The sequence below is a fragment of the Pholcus phalangioides genome, unplaced genomic scaffold (genome assembly GCF_987345545.1).
Source record: "Pholcus phalangioides strain wild (caught in Gottingen) unplaced genomic scaffold, Ppha-v1.0 ptg000004l_1, whole genome shotgun sequence".
Lineage (NCBI taxonomy): Eukaryota > Metazoa > Arthropoda > Arachnida > Araneae > Pholcidae > Pholcus > Pholcus phalangioides.
This window is the reverse complement of record NW_028301597.1, coordinates 22,757,290-22,778,374: the sequence shown is the minus strand read 5'-3', so window position 1 is coordinate 22,778,374 and position 21,085 is coordinate 22,757,290. Positions and strand designations below refer to the sequence as shown.

The window sequence follows — 21,085 nt, the reverse complement described above, 5'->3', positions numbered from 1 at the left end:
ACGGTTTTTCCACATCAAGAGCTGTTTTCCCCCCACTTTCCCTGTTTATCGAATTAGAATATCTCCATGAATATTACACTTCGAAATATGAATTATTATTTTGCTTGTTTGCATCAGGAGAGACATGACAACAACTTTCTAATTGGGTTTTGGGACACATGGGACCTTATAAAAAGTTAGTTTTTTTTTATTTTAATAACTATATAACAATTTTTTTGATCCCTTGAAACATGAATGACATATCTGAGTAATACGTTTTAAAAAAAAATTATAATTAGAAGTATACCTGTAAGATCAACGACTCGCCAGTAAAATGTCACACCTCCTGTTTGCCATGTACCCTGTATAGTGAATAAAATAGGAAAATACAGGGTGTTTCAAAAAGTATTATCAGATTTGAAGAAATCATAACTCTATTCAGCTTTTTAATCCGTTTTGATCGAATTATGTATAGGTAGAAACAGGGAAATCTCGAGTTTTTCTCGCAGTTGCCGACGGGTAGCGCTAACGCTGTTCCTTCAGCAGCCACTTTAGTGTTTGGCAAGATGGCGACTGCACAACAGAAATCGTTTTGTGTTCTAAGTAAGCTTCGCGAAGTGTGAGTCCGTAACAACTGTTCATCATGCTTTTCGTCGACAATACTTTGGTGTTGAACTTCCTACCGCTCAGAGCATTAGACGATGGTATAAACAATTCCGAGACACGGGTTGTCTGTGTAAAGGTAAAATCCCCTGGCCGTCTCCGCATGTCAGACGAAAATGTAGAGCGCATCCGACAGAGTTTCGCACGTAGTCCACAGAAATCCACTCGCAGTGGGTACAAACATGCTCGCAAAAGTTTGGGACGAATTTGACTACCGTATAGACCAGTGATTCCCAACGTGGGCGTTGATGCCCCCTGGGGGGCGATGGAATGTTCCGGGGGGCGGTAGAAGCTAAGGGTATAACATATTATCCTATGGGTTAGATTGCATTGGTGGAGACGATGGTAGGAAAACATTTCTGAAGAAGGGGTCGATGGGACAAAAATGGTTGAGAAACTACGGTACAGACCATAGTTTCCCAAAAACTGTATTCCATCGCCCCCTTTATCAGCAATTTTTTCTCTCATCGCCCACAAACTCAATTGAACCCATAGGATCCTGCGTTAAGTCCGTAGCTTCTACCGCTTCCTGGACCATTCCATCGCCCACCTGGGGCGAAATTGCCCACTTTTGAAAACACCAGTATAGACATATGCCGTGCATCCCAAGGTGGACATATTGAGCACGTTTAATTTGGTTTGCAAAAAAAACTTCATGATTAGCCATGTAATATTAAATTAATCTTAAGTGTCTATGTTCAATATTTTTCGAAATATAAGCATTTCAAATCGGGTGAGTCGTTTTGAAAAACACCCTGTAAATAACAAAATTAAAAGTATAGATACGAAGCAAAAAATTATTGGCTATAGACTACATACATTCAAAACAGAGCCAATTGGCAAAATCAACAGCAGTTTTAAAATCAGCAGCTCCGATATACCCAAAAACCATTGAAACTTCCTTGGCAACTTGTTATTTTGAGCAGTGTTATTTGTTTGGGGGGGGGGGAGAATTTTTCGGTGTTCATTGCTATGAGAAGCTATTTTATAACTGGATATAATATATATTTTTTTCATCATATCATCATGTTATCATCACTTGTACTCATGTAAATAAAGAGGTTTTTGAAAAAATATTGATAAAATGTGGTCACAATTTTATTTTTATTACTTAGTGTTTGGTCATTTGACCAACCACTTTAATATATCTTAGCACCGTAGGTTGCTTGCGTGAAAATGTACTGCGGATCACTTAAATGGAACTGTGTTGCGGGTAACCTAAGTAATATGGAACTGCTCAGAAAACTGCTTAAGTGTTCTGGAACCGTGCCACCGAGCGAACTTCAGTGAACTGTTAATATATCACGGGTCACATACGTGATCCGTAAATGTGCCGAGGGTCACTTAAGTAATCTGTGAATGTGACACCAACTGCTTTAGTGATTTGGAACTGCGCCGTGGGTAAGTTGGTAGAATTGCACCACGAGCCGCTTAAGTGCTACAACGGTGTCACAAGTCATCTGTAAATGTGTGTCGCGTTTAGCTCATTTTTACAAAATTATATTTCACGTCGTGGTCCACATCAGATGATTCCGAAGGCCACATTTGACCTGCGGAATATGGGTTGAGCATATATTCTTCAATATATAGGGCGAAGTTTTGGGTTCCGTGGAACAGTTCCATAGTCGAGTTCTGAGTTAACTTGACCGATGGAACTCTCTGAACTAGTGCGTACCTGCGTCCAGTCAAGAAAATATATACCGTATATACTCGTGTATAAGCCGACCCCCTACCTTCACTTCAGGTCCACTAAAACCGCAATAAATTGAAAACCCGTGTATAAGCCGCCCCCAAAAAATCCGTGCATTTTAGAGAAAAAAAATGCTTATATTTTCATGCATAATGAATAGCTTGCGGAAATTCACAATAGAAAATGATTCAAAATGTTTAATCCGTTTCTTCTGAGTCTACAAGCTCATCCTAATCCATCAGAGATCATCATAGGAGGTGCGGCATCTTCGTTTTTATCCTCTTCAGTTCCGTCCATCGCATTGTTGATACAATACTTTTTGAAGGATCGGCGGAAACAGGATTCCACGCATCATGTACCCATTGGCACGATAATCCAATGTCAGGTTTCTTCAAGGCACCACTTTTTGTAGTTTCTTTATCATCAGAACTCATCCTTTCGATCCACAAATTCCTCAAATAGTCTTTGAAAGGCTTGTCCATGCTCACATCTAAAGGCTGTACAATCGACGCGATAGCCCACACGGTAACAAAGCCACAATGATGTTTTCGATTTATTTTCCTCCGCTTTGACATTATCGGTTCTGTGGCTTTTGAACATATCCCATACCAATAATGCCGGTTTCTCGAACACTGCTATAAAAATGAGTACTGATTGCGGGGGGGTCGAAATTTTTTCATCAAAAACTTATCCGAGTATAAGCTGGACCCCCCCCCCACCCTTGAGGAACGAATTTTTCCACAAAAAAACTCGGCGTATACACAAGTACATACATACGGTACTTATCAGATGTTTGATTATTCCGGTCGCAGTGGAGGCTCTGTGTGTTTTCATCTTGTGTATATGTTGCATATTTTGTAAAAAGAAAGGGAAGCAAAACTGTTTAGCACTGTGGATGAAGGTTTTGTTTCCTCGTTTCCCGTCACAGTGGAGGGGTTGTATATATTTTGTATGTATTGTGTATTTAGATCATTCGAATCGTCCACCTCAATATGCCAATTCGATCTTCTTACTTGCCCAAGTCTTACTTCTTTTGAAATCGCAAGCTGCGGTCTCCAGCCCTTGTGTGCCACTGGACGAACTTGCAATTTTTCTCCCTGGTCATTGGGTTCAGCTATCCATTTCTAGTCAACGACGCGAGTGATTTGATACTTTCGAGCACGGGAGACACTACTATTAATCTTTGCTAATTTTTCCGACACAATCCTGCCTCTTTTGAGGTAACGGAAGTAAGTTGCTTTGCATCAGTCCGGGGTTGTGAGCAGTTCTATCTATCTATCTATTCTTATCAGAAAAGTCATGTGTGAGGCGGCGTTTATCTGCAAAAGTTTTTGGTGAAACAATGATTAAAATCAGGCTAGAAATAAGTGTTAAGATATAGCATTACCTCATAAAAGTAATATCACGACGAATGTGCGTTCGAAAATTTTCACTATAAAAAAATCTATCAAGATATTCCACTGTACGGCATATTCTTTGTGCCGGGCAGTGTACATTCAAATTGAATTGTGTTGCTAGGAATCATTATAAACAATTGAATGTCAGATTCTTTTTCCAACCTTTTGAAATACGTCCTTCATAGGGGCTTGACAACTCAGAATATTTTCTATTTCTTTTTCAATTAAGATTTAGAAATTTCATTACCGTTTCCCTTTTGATGAAGAAGAATGGGAAAATCTCTTATTGTCTCACTGTTAGACATCAAAGTCAAGTCTCTGGAGACGAGGTAAATTTTAAAAGAATTTTCCAGTTTAATAGAATTTCGAGGAAGATTCAAGTTCTTGAAATTACCTCAGTGACGGTAAATCAAAAACAGACAAATATCCCGAAACGGCTTTTCTCTCAGAAATAATTTCTTTTTCTTTCTCCCTTTTGATAGACATTACATCCTATTTTCAACGTGAACACATTTTTGGAGAAGTAATAATCATCAACCTGCTTTTAGAAAACTCAATGCCTCATCTTACTGTTGTTGTTAGGGGTACACCTGACAGCTCCGGATCTCATCACCTTAAGGAAATTTACTTATCTTACTTGAAATGTTGGTGCGCGCGTGTAAATTACTACAGTATTTAAATTAGTCAGCATCTCGCGAATAATATATCCACTGTACTATTATTATTTTTTAAATGAGCCAAGGGAAATGAAAGTGCTTATTCCTTATCCTGAATCACGATTGAGGACGAATGTTTGAACGATGACTGTTATTAAGGAAACATTTTATTTTCTGGATATTATGCTGAGGCAAACTCGGAAAGAAAAGTCATCTTGTCTCCGCTGCGACTCCAACCCAGGCCCTCTTGCATACCGGGCAAGCATGCTACCATCTACACCACTGGAGTCACGACCCTGCCCTGTTATGTTTGAAACTTTGAACAGACGTGAGTACTTGCTTTACTCGCGTGTGTTGTACCATTGTTTTGGATATTGTATCTCTGATGCCAAATTAGCCGGGTTTTACAATCTGACCATTTTTCTTACACCACGATCATTTTCTGCACACGAAGGCTAATTAGACCAGGACCTACAATTTATTGCCTATCCTGAACGGCAACTGTTTATATACTCAGAAAAATGTTGGTGCGCTAACCCCTCAGTTTGGGACTCCCTATGGTAGCAATCGTTTTTCTCTGTGGTCATGTCATTTCTTTTGTACCCCGGGGTGTCAGAAAAGTTTTTGATAAGGACGAACCGGGTATCGAATTCGCGACACCTAATTATTACAATAATGTAATATTTGAATGTCAAGCGGTAAAGTTCATAACGAGGCACAAATGTGAGAGCCAACCTCCCCGTTAAAAAATCTCGCCGTAGAGAGCAACAGGCCTAAAACGATATACTATTCAATCATTACACTTCATGCATAGTTAGAAAAATTGATTGCAGATGGCAGCGCTACATATAACGAACATTACACAGAAACTAGCTCCACGGAAGGTTCACTACACGCACACATTAACGACATGTACCAATTGGTTAGAAATTCCGCAGAGGAATATGAACGAGGTGTATGTCTGGTTTAGTAGTAGTTCGTCTTCGGGGCATTGTTTCTTGAAATTGATTGAAAAGCCTACAAAATTACGTCCATACAAACGTAAGAGCCGTGTCGGGGGGGGGGGATAAAAAAACGATAATATTTCGAAGTGGTTGCTATCGGAAGAACAATAATATGATACTTTTCTTAATGCAACAAAAAGAACTTCATAAATTTATTCGCAGTAAGTAACAAGATGTTAAAAAATCGTAATAAAATCAAATTTGTTATAAATTGTCTTAAAAATTGTGAATATCGAGAGAAAAAAGTCCTGCTTTTGTGTAAATTTGTTTATATCGTCTTTATCACAGTCCTAGTTCACCCCGGTGTCAGCCTGGAAATAACAAAAATGGAAAATATTATTCCAATTATAATCCGATTCGTTTTTAAATTCATATTTAGTTGATGTCGACGTTAGCTGTCGAACCAATTAGTTATGCAAAAAAAATTCAAACAGTATCGATCGAAACTTACTTTTTCTATGGTGGTGATGATTATGGTGATGGTGGTGGCGAGATCTACTTCGGGATCGACTTCGGCTTTGTGTGTGTATACAGTGATGTCGAAGACTATCAAAAACGTGTGTTCCAGAGCAACATCCCCTAAGAACTTTGTGAGGGATACAGCGATAGAAGCATTTCTCGTCAGTTGGATCGGCGACCAATCTGTACGTCCCATCACATCCAGGATATCCCCCTTCATTCATATTCGTCCTACTCGTACCTGGGTGAGGGGAAAAATAGGAAATATCTGATGAGGTTTTCGAGCCCACGTCTGCTAAATAAAACTCAAATTATTTCTGCATTAAAAAAAGTATATTGATGTATAGATATACAGGGTGATTACTTAATTCCCCTTACCGCATTTTACTGGCGAACCGTTGATCCTAGAGACATACTTCCGATTAGAAAAAGTATCCATGTAACATGTAGTACTCAGATATGTCGTTAATGATGCAAGGGATGATATAGTTATTAAAATAAAAAAATTGATTTTTTTTTTATACGGACACCGTGGGTTCAAAAACCCAATTAGAATGTGAGTTCTTCACTGTGTTATTTTGATCCATTTGCTGTTCATTACTCGTGTGTATGATCGGGCCTTCTACTCTCAAAAAATAAATAAACTGGGCCACGTTTTTCCAAAAACTGAGAACCTTTGCTCTAGGATCAACGGTTCCCCAGTAAAATGGGGAATCGTGGAATCACCCTGTATAGAAAATGTAAATAATGTATATAATGCAAATTTAAAAATACTGTATGTATACAAAAAAATAGAAATTATTTTCTTTCATTGTTCACAGTCTAAATAAATTTGATTATCAAATATATACAAACGATTACCCTTGAGGATATGTTAGTTTTGAATGAGGAGACTAAATATAGGTATTCAGATACAAATGTGAACTTTCCATTTAGCCCAATGACTAATTGTTAATGATATGGTGGCACAATTATGGTCATTTTTTTGTTAGCAAATATGCACAATCATTAAGTTATTCCAGAAAATTCAACATTGTGTCTCAAAAGCTTGAATGTGAATAATTGATCCGACTAGGGAAGCAAAAACGATTTTCGTCGGAAAGGTGACTGTCAAATCAAATATATAATTTCACCCCTACTTTCTTTTAAACCGATCACAACTCCTGCATATCGCATCAGCAATTTGCTAACGAATGAGTTGAGCCGAAAGTGTGCACGTGTACCTAACAGTTTAAACGCGTATCTAGTGTTGCTATTGAATTGTTAGTTCTGCCATTTAGTTTTCTAACTATGAGTGAAGTGTTATGATTGAATTTTTATTGCAGTTTGTAGGCCTTATGCTCTCTGGGGTGAGACTTTTAAACGGGGAGATCGGCTGGCATTCGTGCCTCGAAGTTTGGAATCACTAAAAAAACGGAAATTCGGTGTATATATATATGTATATTCTGAACTTGAATATCTTACTTTGCGTTACTGGTGTTGCCCATCTGCAAGTTCTCCGATCAGGATCGAAGATGAATCCACTCGGACATCTCTCGACATTTGCGACACCGTCCGAACAACGTATGTACTTGCGGTTGTCACTCGCGTCAGCGAACATGCCATTCGTGCCGGAGCAGCCATTGACCATCCCTTCGTGAGGACACGTCGCTTTGTTTCGCTTTTCGCATTTCCTCCTCCCGTGATCGAAGATCTTGCCGTGGTGGCACCTCTTTCTCCGCAGCTTACCTTTCTTGCACTTGTAATAACTGGTGCAGCTACCCGGCATGGGGAGGTAGCACTTCTTGCAAGAACAGGTGATTTCCCCTGATGGAGTCACGCGAATAGTAACTGAAATGAATATTCGTCACAGAATGTTAAGCAGATACACATTCACACACAATATACATATGCAGTCCGTCTCAAAAGTTTAGATAATGAACTTTTCTTAAAATAACAAGAAAAATAGGGCGAGTAAAATTAGCACTTTTTAATGCATAATACATGAAGCATTTCTACATTTACACAAAGAAAATTCTACGAAAGAACATTTAGAATATTTATAGTATCGAAAACACAAAAAATGAATGCCTCTAAAGTTTAGAGAGAATTCAGATTTTCAAAAACTACAGGCATTTAATAGCTGATAGACTTTTCATTTTTTTCCCTAACAATCTCAAATACACTGGTGAAATAAATTAAGAGAATTTGCATATTTTATCGAATTTCATGAAAAGAACTGAACTGAATGTAAAACCACTGCTTCTAGATAAAAATGCAAATCTTATACGTCAAATACGTAAGCGTACACGTGTGTGTAGGCGGAGCCAGTAGAGAAACAGGCTTTATGAGCGCGTGTAAGTTAAGACGCATTTCGTTCGCTAGCACATCTCGGCGAATTTCTTGGTGTTATTTTGCAGCAATCGGTTGATTTCAAATTGTAACAGTAAAAATGAGTAACCACCAACGTTTAGATGATGGAATGAGGTGGCGAATTGTGGGGAGGCTAGAAGCAGGCCAATCTCAAGTCCAGATTTGTACAGAGTTCAATTTAACACCCAGCGTCGTGTGTAACTTATGGAAACAGTTCCAGGATACCGGATCCATCGAGAGAAAGTCTGGGCAAGGTCGCCCAAGAGCCACGACGGCCAGAGAAGATCGCCATTTGTCGATTATAGCGAGGCGTAACAGGAGTGCTACAGCTTTTCAGCTCTCTCGTTACTTGTATGCAGCCACAGGAACCCGTGTATCAAGGGTGACTGTTTCCAAAAGACTTCATAAGAGAGGGTTGTTTGCAAGAAGACCTGCTGTTTGCGTCCCGCTCACTTCTACGGACAGGAGAATCCGTTTATCATGGTGCAGAGAGCATAGAGATTGGAGTATGGATCAATGGGCGACCGTTCTCTTCACTGATGAGTCCCGGTTCAGCGTAAGCACCGATTCTCGCCGTACGTTCATATGGAGAGAACCAGGGACCCGCTACCTACCCTCCAATGTCCGCGAAATCGACCATTATGGCGGAGGAGGTTTCATGTTGGATGGCCGCACACCTCTCCATGTCTTTGAAAGAGGCACTGTGACTGGTGTGAGGTATAGGGATGACGTCTTGGAACCCCATGTTCGCCATTTCAGGGGTGCAGTTGGCTCTGAGTTCATTTTAATGGACGATAACGCGAGGCCACATAGAGCTCTTCTGCTCGACGATTTTCTAGAGAGTGAGGGTATTCGCCGGATGGATTGGCCAGCCAAATCTCAAGACCTTAACCCTATAGAGCATGTCTGGGACGCTCTGGGGAGGGCAATTGCAACCCGCCCTCCGGGAACCATCCAAGGAATGAAAACAGCGTTGCTGAACGAGTGGGACCAATTGCCACAGGAAATGATAAACTGCCTTATTTCAAGTATGAAATCATGCTGCGAGACCTGTATATCTGTAAGAGGGGAACCATACTCCCTATTAACCCATTTTTTGTTTATTCTGCAACCGCTGTTTCATACTTTCCGACTCCAACGAGTGTTACGCCCGATCATGCGTGTGTATTACAATTATTCAATGGTTATTTGTTTTGTATTGTATCAATGTATGTACATATCAAATTTCATTAAAATCGGTACAGTAGTTCTAGAGATAATCGACCAAGTCTGCAAATTCTCTTAGTATTCTCACACTGGTGTAAGAAATTATCTCTATGGATCTAATTAAATTCTGTAAGGTTTCAACATCAAAAATGCACCGCTCTTCCACAACAGAGTTCTTCAAGTCATCAGCAGTTGAATACTGTACATCATTCGCAAACACATTTATCGCGAGTATGTCCCCATGCATTCCTAATAGAATTCAAGTCAGGACTCATCGATGGCCAGTCTAAAATAGACACATTTTCGCAATTAAAGAGTTTTTTGTGGCAGATCTTTGAATAGTCACGTTATGATGTTGAAATGTCAAGTTTGGTCCCCCTAAATCTTGTCCAATCAGTAGGATATTGTTCTCGGGGATCTGCTTCAAGCACCAGAGTTTTGATGACCAATTTCAAAAGTTAAGGAATCCGGACCATTAGAAGCAAATGTTGTCCATACCATTATCCAAGCTCTACCTTACTGTCTGCTGAAAATATCCGTCTGGAACATGTGTGAGTTTCATTTTTCATCGTATTAAACATTCGACGTGACTTCGGCAATTTCTTTTTTTTTCTTTTAATGAAAACTCCATACATATATACATATAGAAATGTTCTCGCCACTTATTAATACAAGATTCGTCGAAAGACTGGTTATTTGTGGAGATGAAGATTACAAGGAAGAAAATTCATCTCTACCCCCCACAGGGACTCGAACCCCGGCCTCTCGCTTGCCGGACGAGTGCTCTACCATCTAAGCTATGTAAACATAGAATATTTCAACCTTGGAACGTATATATATGTTGACCACGAGCTATTACTTGATTGCTGCCGCCGTCCATGTACGGAGCCTTTCAACATACATATACGCTCCAAGGTTGAAATATTCTATCTGGCAGCGGTTCTCAATCTTTTCTGACTCGCGGAGCCCTTTTCAACGTATAATTTCTATGGCGGAGCCCTGTTTGCCTCGAGGAGCCCTTTTTAGTACATAGTTTTTATGGTCGAACCCTTCAGGCCTCTTTTTTATTTATTAATAAATTTTACTGATATATTTCACTTTCCTTCGAGCTGCTGCGCAGCCCCTAGGATGCACACACGGAGCCCCGGTTGAGAACCACTGGCTTATATGGCAGAGCACTCGTCCGGCAAGCAAGAGGCCGGGGTTCCAGTCCCTGTAGGGGGTAGAGATGAATTTTCTACCTAGTAATCTTCATCTTCAACGAATAACCAGTCTTTCGATGAATCCTGTAAGAACTCCGATAGGTTTCCACTTTTATACTATCACGTCTCTGATACGCCATATAGACGCAGTCTTCGAAATTTTCATATAATCGGAAGTTTTCCTAAACTTTTGAGTCAGCTATTTTTCAAAATTTTTTTGTTTAAAAAATCTAAAACTTATTTCCCTTGACAATGACCGACGTTTAAAAGTAGGCCTTTGCATTCTGATTACAAGCTAAATATTCAATCAAAATCTGAAACGGAATCCATGACCAGTTAAAAATCTACAGTGTCAACTTTTGAGACGGACTGTAATTATGACACGAAATGTTTCAAAGTAAAAAAACAAAAACTGTGGCATTTCTCGTCTTACTAGTCACGCTAAAGGTGACTGATATGATGAGTTAATAATTGATTCCATTAAAAACCGTTTGATTAATTAAAAACCATTCAATTAATCATACACACACTTAAGCCATTTAATAAATCATAATTAAACCATTTAATAATGATTGTTTAATATTTTAGCCATAGCATTCAAAACCTTTTATTCTAAAATTTAAATCTCAGTGACTATTTAATGAAGGTTTTAAGTGCGCACCAAGGCACTCGATTATAAGATACGTACTGGGTGGTGGTCGTAAAATATCTTCATCGACGCTCGATCCCCTTGTGGCCGCAAAAACCAACAAATGCAAGTGAAATTCGAGATACACGTGTTTCAGAGCATGCGCTCAAGAAAAAAAAGAAAAACGAATTTCGAGCTCGCGCACTTACGGTCACAGCAACAAAATTTCGAAAACTACAAATGGCAACACTTAGTTTTATGCATTGCAAAGTGATTCGTACAGTAAAAAGACATAAATAGCGTTGGAACGGTACCTAAAGTAGAGCTAGACGTGGAAAAGAAAGATTGCACCAATTGCGGTTGGTGCGTTAAACTCTCGATTGGGGGTGGGGGACTTCCTGCGAAAGCAATATGATCTGCATTGATTGGTTCCACGTTTTTTTATCCCCGGAATTTTATCACCACCAGGAACCGTTCCAATGCCACTCATGGTTTTCTACTGCGCCTATTACTTTGGGGTCATTAAAGTATTACGTCATCATCGGGGGGGGGGGGGATTTCAGATTTGCTGACTTTTGAAGTAGGGTTTCCGTAGGGGGTTGAAGGTTGCTTACGTCATCAACCACCCCTTTTAGAAGATATGAAATATTCTAAGCTGCTGACGAAATTTTGCTGACGGGGGGGGAGGGGCAAAAATGGCTGAAAATCTGCTTGCGTAATACTTGAATGGCCCCTTTTCAATAGTAAAAGTGATTGTTGCTATTTGAATTTTTCGAAATTTTGTTGCTTTAACCGTGAGAGTTTGGTATTTGTTTCTCTTTTCATTCTTAAGAGCATAGTTTGAAATACTTATATGTCGTATTTCATTCGCATTCGTTGATTTTTGCGCCCGTTCGGGAAGGGAGGGGGGCTCGTATATCGACAAAATTATTAAATAAACACCCTGTATAATATTGCAAGCAAAAGAATGTATACCTTCTGTTGGTTCTGGAGACGTTTCAGAAGACTCTGAGTCTTCAGATTCTTCTTCTTCCGTAGATTCGTCGATGTCACTTGTATCTTTTACGAAAAGATCAGCACTACTGGTACTTTTAATAGTGTTCGTCACAAATAATCCTGACTCAGGGGTTACATCTTCCATAGAACCCGAGTGGAGGTCATTTATTGCACCACGCTTATTTTCTTCAGAAAGTTCCTCATTTTCAGTCACCTGTTCTGCCACCGTTGATAAAGAGATCGTTATTTGTGAAGACGAAACACTATCATTATCTGTAGGTTCTGGAGAGTTTTCAGAAGACTCTGAGTCTTCAGATTCTTCTTCTTCCGTAGATTCGTCGATGTCACTTGTATCTTTTACGAAAAGATCAGCAGTACTGTTACTTTTAATAGTGTTTGTCACAAACAATCCTGACTCAGGGGTTACATCTTCCATAGAACCCGAGTGGAGGTCATTTATTGCACCTAGATTATTCTCTTCAGAGACGTCTTCAGAAATTTCCTCATTTTCAGTCACCTGTTCTGCCGCCGTTGATAAAGAGATCGTTGTTTGTGAAAACGAAGCACTACCATTATCGACTATATTTTCCGTTTCAGTGTCATTGGTGGTTTGTTGAGATATAACTAGGGAACCATTTGAATCATCATCAAGTTTAGCTGGTTGAAGATCATCAAAAAGTCCAGACTGCGTAGAAAGCGAAGGAATTTCGTAAATAATTGTGGCTTTAGGCCTATCTTCAAGTGTATTAGTGCTTATTTTCTGCCCCTGAATGTAGTCACCTTCTTTTTCTTCAGCTGTTTTAACACCATTTATATTTACTGTATTTACTCCGGTAATCTTAGATGCAAAAATAGTGCTCTGTCGGGTGTCGGTACCTCCGCTTATGGTTGTTGCTTGTCTATCGCCTTTGCTCGCAAAAGTGTCATGTTCAGTTGATGAGGCTATGGATGCAGATTCAGTGAGTCCTGATGAATGTAGATTGGGCGTCTCACTGACAAACGTTAGAGTTTTCGATGGCAAATGGGTGTTTTTTGTTTTGTTTTCAGTCGGAAATTCGGCATCATCAATGACATTTTCATTTCCTTCCTCTGAATCATCATTTTCGACCATCTCTTTTGGTGTCACTGAATCAGAAATTAGAGTATGAGGTGTAGCAGCTCCATCAATTCGGTCAGCATGCACAGTGGATGGTTTTCTATAAGTTTCTGTTTCATGAGAGTTTATTTTCGTAGAAGTATCGATTTCTGCGTCAGAGAAAATACTTTTCTCCCTGCTGGGATCTATAATGTATCCATTTGACGGTTTTGACATTTGAGTTGTTCGTGAATTGAAATCTAAAGGCTGGGTGGTTCCTTCCCCGTCCAGACCGATCGTGTTAACATCCTCGATGGACACGTTGGATATTATAGAAGTTATTTTTCGCTCAGATGCCGTACTTTGTCCAGAATTTACTTCTTGGTCTTTCCCTGGATCATAAGAAATTGTACTTACAGTAATATCAGACGTGACAGATTGCGATGACGAGGAATTGTCTTCAGAGGTTCTGGTCGTAGAATCTATGCCAAAACTGAGAGTTGCATTTCCTTCCGAAACGATTTGGGAATGAGATGCATGGCCATCGATGGATTTTCTCGGTGGATATTCTGTATGCATTGACGATACATTCGTAGTCGTCTCTGTTTCCAGTGAGTTTTTCCCTGAAGAATGGTCGTTCGTGGTTACCTCTTTGTTAAGGGAATCTGAAGAATATGTACTTGAAGTAGTTGCATTTGGAGATCCTGTACTCTTTTTTACGTTCAACAATGACGCGTCAAATGAGGTATTGCGTAATATCATGCCATTATTGCTATTGTTGTCAGAAAAGTTTTGTGTTGAGAAGGAAGAATTATCATCTTTGATTGCACCGTATTCTGATGTTGGCATAGTTTTCGATGTCGAAGTAAATTCGGTGGTTTTCCCATGAAAATAATCATTGTTTGGGGAATCGGTTGTGCCATTGAATTCTTTTAGGTTATCGTCCAGAAAAGTTTCATTTTCTGCAACCAGAGGGTCATTGTCATCCAAAAAATCGGAACTGCTCATAGTTTCTGTCTCTTTTACCATTCGACTGATTGTCGTGTCTAATGAGAGCGAAACTCTCTTGTTGGTTAAATTTGTAAAATTTTCTATCGTTTTGCGATTGGTTTGTTCGTCTTCTGACACAGTAGTATATTCAAGCTCTTCCACACCAGCAGAAGTCTTCATACTACCGGGTTCGTAAACGTTATTGGTCTTGTAATCTAAAGAGGATATTCGAATCGATGTAGACGCTTTTGTTTCTGGTATTTCACGCGATTCAGATACGGTTCCAGAAACTTCAATTGGCCTTCCACTATTCATCGCGATGTCACTAATAGAGTTATTTACGATAACTCGAGTGTCATTTTCTTTTAAAACGTTAGTGACATTTTCCACGTTACCCTCTTCAGTCGAGGATATGTTTTTGGACAGTATTGTAGATGTCGTTGGTTGAAAAATGACAACCGTAGGTATGGTTCGAACAGTGGAAGAATAATTGGCAAGAGCTTTCTCGGTTCTCACATCATCTTCTTCAATGGATTCTGATGTCCCTGTTACTAAATCTTCAAAATCTATTTTATCATTCGCCGAACTATCATTATTCGTATTATTCGCAATGGCAAAACGATGATCACTTGGAATCAAAGTATTGCTCGGTATTGGAGTCGTACGTAACTGTGATGTCTTACTGATATTTGCCAGAGTTGCCACACTCATGGTATTCTCACGGATTTCTTCATATGTGAGCCCACCCTTATTATCAGAATCGGAATTAATTGGCGTATTGTCATTTGCAGGCCATGGATGAGAAGTTTCAACCGGAAGATTTTGTCCTGATGGAATCGACACATTTTCAAGTGAGGAAGTGGCTTCTGAAGGAGAAGAATCAGGTCTCATCGAATCGCCATGACCAGAAGAGGCACTGCCATCCGTGTCACCAGTTGTAATTACACTATTCTCTGTTACATTAGACAGATATGCATTTACATCAACAATTTTTGTCGACATATGCTCCTTCATTACTGTTTTTTTCAGTGTTGTCTCAGTAGACCCCTGCAAGTTCGGTGAATCAGTTGATGATTTCGAAAGTGTAACGATGAACGTTATTGGTTCTTTACTCGTTTCTTTAGGCATTTCTTCTTCCGTAACTTTTCTGTTGGGAGCAGATGTTTTCTTAGTAGATATATCAACAAAATCATCTCTGGAAAGTGTGGTGGCTTCGTAACCATGACTTTCTACATGTTCAAAATTAGCTGCATCAAATGTGTGTGTTGCAGACTGAGTAGAAGTATCAGACGTAAGTGTGATTTTTGTCATAACAGCGCCAGGCTGTGGAGACAGCTTTTCACGGTTTGATGATGCCATAGGTCCTTTAGTAGCGTACGTATTTGCTTGTTGAGAATCAGTTGTATTTTCTGAAATGTCTGGATTCTCACTTTGAGATAACTCATTATTTTCAATAACGGATGGAACATCATAATCGTGTTCAATGGGTGTTATCGTACTAATGGTCGTGTTGACATTATCCGAATTCCTTTGAAACATTGCTGTAGAGATATGTTTTTGTGCAGGAGTAGTGGTTTCGACATTTACATGTTCAGTTTCCAATTCTGCATTTACATGTTCAGTTTCCAGTTCTGCATTTACATGTTCAGTTTCCAGTTCTGCATTTACATGTTCAGTTTCCAGTTCTGCATTTGCATGTTCAGTTTCCAGTTCTACATTTTGTTCTGGTGAGCTCGTGTGATTTGATCCAATTAATTCTGATGTTATTGTCACTGAAACTGTCACAAAATCTCCGGAGGTTCTTGTATAATTCGTCACGCTGCTATTATTAAATCTACTCGTGTTACCTTGTTGGCCATTGGATATGTTGCTTGAAGTCAAAGCAAAATCTATAGTATTGTTTAAGCTCGAAGCCGTTGTTAATTCTAGCAACGTCTTGTTTGTGTTTGTTATGTCACCTCTGGAAAGTGTAGTGGCTTCGTAACCATGGCTTTCTACATCTTCAAAATTAGCTGCATCAGATGTGTGTGTTGCAGACTGAGTAGAAGTATCAGACGTAAGTGTGATTTTTGTCATAACAGCGCCAGGCTGTGGAGACAGCTTTTCACTCTTTGATGATGTCATAGGTCCTTTAGTAGCGTACGTATTTGCTTGTTGAGAATCAGTTGTATTTTCTGAAATGTCTGGATTCTCACTTTGAGATAATTTATTATTTTCAATAACGGATGGAACGTCATAATCGTGTTCAGTGGGTGTAATCGTACTGATGGTCGCGTTGACATTATCCGAATTTCTTTGAAACATTGCTGTAGAGATATTTTTTTGTGCAGGAGTAGTGGTTTCTACATTTACATGTTCAGTTTCCAGTTCTGCATTTACATGTTCAGTTTCCAGTTCTGCATTTACATGTTCAGTTTCCAGTTCTACATTTTGTTCTGATGAGCTCGTGTGATTTGATCCAATTAATTCTGATGTCATTGTCACTGAAACTGTCACAAAATCTCCGGAATTTCTTGTATAATTTGTCCCGCTGCCATTATTAAATCTATTCGTGTTACCTTGTTGGTCATTGGATATGTTGCTTGAAGTCAAAGCAAAATCTTTAGTATTGTTTGAGCTCGAAGCTGTTGTTAGTTCTAGCAACGTCTTGTTTGTGTTTATGTCACCTACGGTTGAAAATGCATTTGAATGAAGCGTTTCTAATGGAGTGTTATCCTTCCGAGTCAATATAGGAGATGTGCTACCTACTTCGTAGTCTAACCCGGAAGTTATTGACACTTTTTCACTCGTTGATAAAGGAAGAGAAATTTCATCCTTCACATTCTGTTCTAGTGAACTCTGAGTATTTTCGAGTGAGTTATTATCATCATTCTCTGTAGTATTACGTGTGATCGAGTCACTATAACTAGAACGCATAGTCCCATCTGTACCAGTATTCTTAGTTATATAAGACAAGGATGTATTTCGATCAACACGCTCTGTAGACATATACCCATTCGTAACTGTTACTTTCTGTGTTGTCTCAGTTAAGGCCCGAAAATATTGTTTCTCCGCAGAATCAGTTGATATTTTCGCATTAGTAACAACCATTGGTTTTTCTGTCGTTTCTTCGGACATTTCTTCTTCTGTAACTTTTCTGTTAGGAGCTGATGTTTCATCTGTGGAGACACCAACAAAATCAGCTCTGGAAAATGTATTGATTTCGTAACTACGGTTTTCTACAAATTCGGCACCAGCAAATGAATGTGATGCAGTCTGGGTCGAAGTACCAGATGTAACATTACGCGTCCTTTTCGCCATAACAACGACAGGAAGTGGCGATTGTTGTTCATCCCCAACGGTCATAATAAGTTTCTCGGTAGTAACTCGCACATTTTCTTCTTCATTATCAGTTGTATTATCCGAGATGTTTGAATAGTCAGTTTCAGATAGTTCCATTGCTGCTACAAGATCATGATCATAATCACTGGATGTAATGATGCTCATGGTTGTTTCGACGTTATCCAAAGTCTTTTGAAGTATCGTTGTATTTTCTTGTGTAGAAGAAGTTGGTTCTGAATTTTCAAGTCCAGTTTCTGGTTGTTTATTTTCAGCTGATACGCTAGTGTCATCTGCCGTCCTGTATCCAGGATGCAGAGTAGAAGTTTCGTGCTGAAAAGCAAACAGCTCTGGTTCAGCTTGAAGAGTAACACTAGAGTTGACGTCAGTATTTGTAATTATCTTACCATCTGATCCAGTGAGTTTCGATGCCTCTGCCACCGAAACCGTCACGGAAACTTCCGAAGTGATATCGTTCAAATTATTCGTGATGGTACTGCGATGGTCACTGGTTCTGTTGCTTGAAACCAAGGATTCTAATGTCTTGTTTGCATTTATCATACTTGTGTCATTAATAGATGAATGGAAATTCGAATGAATGGGTTCCACTGAACGATCGTTCTCACTGGTCAATATAGAGGAATTTCTTCCTCTGTTATTATCTAATCCGGAAGTGATTGACATATTTTCACTTCTAGGTGAGAGATGAGAAATCTCAACAGAAAGCATCTTTCCTGGTGGATTCATAGTATTTTTAAATGAATAATCGGCTTCTTCAAATGAAGAATTGTCTCTCATCGAGTTACTGTGAGTGAAAGGGATGATGCCATAAGTATTGTTTGTGATTCCAGTATTCCCAGTTACAGGAAGCTGAGATGCATTTACATCTACACGTTCTGTTGAAATTCGTTCAGTCGTGGATGAAAGTGTACTAGAATGAGAAGTTTCCACCGGAAGATCATCGTCACTAATTACCATAGAAGATGTAAATTGATGGTTGTTGTTTGACTTGAAATCTACGGACACATTTTCACTCGTTGACTTCACTGACGTTATTGCAGAAGTTCTACGTTGGAAATTAGCGTCAGATTCCTCGGTGCTCTCGTTTGGGTCATCGGGTTCATATGTTCCTGTTGCTTGGTAGAGTGTAGTATCAGTTTCGACTACGAGTTCAGCAGCAGGCATGTTCGAAGATGTAGATGAAACCGACGTATTCTCCTCCGAGATAATGGCTGTTTCACTGGAAGAGACTTTTTCTACTCGTTCAGACGGAGTTTCCGTGACATTATCGTTGAAGACATACGATGCCACGTCGTATTCTGGAGTTCTATTCCACTCCGTTCTATCTGGAGTATTCTCAGCTTGTTTACTATAGCTATCCTCTCTAACTTCTCCTTTTTCGTGAACAGAAATAGAGCCAGTTTTCACGTAAGAAGCTTCAGTTTTTCCCGTTTCTACTGAAGATGATTCTTCATCCTCAGGTATACTGTTTATACTCGTAGCAGTATCGTGACGATCTGAAACGGCTGCCGGATTAGTTTCGAATGCTGAAGTGAATGTCACATCTTCAGTCGTGCTGCTAGAATTACCTTTTCTACGATACTCAACATTCAAATAAATTTCAGAATTCTGTTCTTCTGATTGCTCTGTAGTGTTAACGGGTGCAACACCGGGTTGATCACTCTTCGACGCAACTAAAGTATTGTCAGATGTTGTCTGCTGCAGAATGTGCATCGAGTTATCACTTACCTCGGTCACAATTTCACCCTGCTTCTCTGAGCTATTTGGTCTTTCTGCGTCGTTCAACGACACCGTAGATGTAGTTTCGGTTCTGTTATTAACCATTCCCGCTGTTACCAATACAACCTGAGGGTTACCGAATACGTCAGTTACAGATGTTTCGTTATACTCTGCTTCATCATTGGAGTCCAACGGGGTAGAATGTAGTTTATCCCTTTTATTGGTGTCTAAACTTTCATCATTCGATTCAGTTGGAAATTCGGTGACTAATTTTAGTTCCTTTCCTTCAGATGAAAGTTCCGAATCTACCTCGATAGAATGAGGTGTATTAACTTCATCGATGGACGATTTCGTAAAAGTTTCATTTCTCACTGCGATTGAATCAGACTCGGTTGAGATAGAGTTTGCATCGATGTGGGTCGATGAAAAATAATTCTGTTCCGACCGAGAATTTCCAGAGTGAAGAGGAGAAGGGGTGGAAATGATACCTGTTACGCTACTGTCATGTTGTCGAGTCGTCTCTAAAGCGTTTGTTGCGCTTCCTTCATCTCCCGAGCTTTCAAAGTTGATAAAGGCGAATATATCACCGAGCGTGTCATTACCGTCTAGTGACATATCAGCGGAGCCGTCTTCAATTCCGTTACCGCTGGAGTTTCCTGAAAGAGATAACATTGAAACATTCCGCTTCTCGGCCATATCTGCTCTGCTTTCATCAAGTTCCTTCAAATGTCCGCTCTCCGCTGACGCAACGAAAGTTTCCAGAGTGAGTTCGCGAGCACCATCCGCGCTCTTCTTAACTGAGTCGCTTTGCTTCTTGGTGGCTACTGGTATGAAGTCCTCCTGGGTTTCATTTCCTGGAAATGAAAATTAAAAAAATGAGTTTCATAAAATGGAATATGTAGAGAGAGAATGGAAGTAATTAGAATAAATTACGGCTACAGAGAAAATAATTTTTGATTCTTCAAAATATGATCGCAGCCAGTTTTATCTTTCTAAATCCTTGCCAAGAACTTTGAAATTATATTACTAGGTTTACTAAGTTCTGAGCATGTTTCAGGTCAAAAACAACCCCAGAGAATAAGATAATAAGTTTTTATTTCCCATTCCGTACTACGAGTATCAAACTTTTGATGTAAGTAGATGACGGTGTAGTTGATGGATTTATTGTGTGACAGGAATAAATATGCAGTAAAGGAAATATCTTTTGAGCATAGTACAATAATGACAGTCCGACATTCACAGTACATAACTGACAGTCCGACGTTGAAGCTCAAAATAACAAAGATTTCAATCATCAAACAGCTGTTTCGAAGCTATAGCCCCTTCTTCAATGATAGAAAGTCTGTTATGACGCAGACTACTCGCTTTTGTGTTACTTGTGCTATGAGTTTTGTTCAAGTGAGTATTCTGCGCTATAACAGACTTTGTATCACTGAAATATGTAGTGTCATGGTTTTCCCCTAGTAAAAGGTATTGGGATTGTACTTGATTTAATTACAAGTGCAGTTGACTTTGGCTGAACACATAGTAAGACAGAGAGCAAAGCAACGAGGGGACAAGAGATCCGAACAGCGAAATCAAACACACACGGTGGCAATGCGCCGTGAGTCACGCACCACAGCAGAGCGGGAATTCCGCGACAAGCGATAAGAGCAGCGCATTCAAGATATTTTGTATTCCATGCTCTGCCATTGCCACCGTGAGTCACGGTGGCAATGGCTCTGCTCGCT

At 39.6% G+C, this 21,085-nt stretch overlaps 1 protein-coding gene across 1 annotated transcript in view; it reads right to left on the bottom strand.

Annotated features, from left to right (window-relative positions):
• Positions 1 to 5,513: 5,513 nt before the first annotated feature.
• Positions 5,514 to 21,085, bottom strand: part of LOC149086770 (uncharacterized) — a 33,093-nt gene continuing 17,521 nt past the window's right edge. The window contains exons 3-6 of the mRNA XM_089231142.1: positions 12,212 to 20,209; positions 7,313 to 7,678; positions 5,841 to 6,089; positions 5,514 to 5,700 (exon numbers count right to left, since the gene is read on the bottom strand). Coding sequence (XP_089087268.1) covers positions 5,696 to 5,700; positions 5,841 to 6,089; positions 7,313 to 7,678; positions 12,212 to 20,209 — 8,618 coding nt within the window. The 3' untranslated portion in view covers positions 5,514 to 5,695. The remainder of the gene's footprint in view (positions 5,701 to 5,840; positions 6,090 to 7,312; positions 7,679 to 12,211; positions 20,210 to 21,085) is intronic.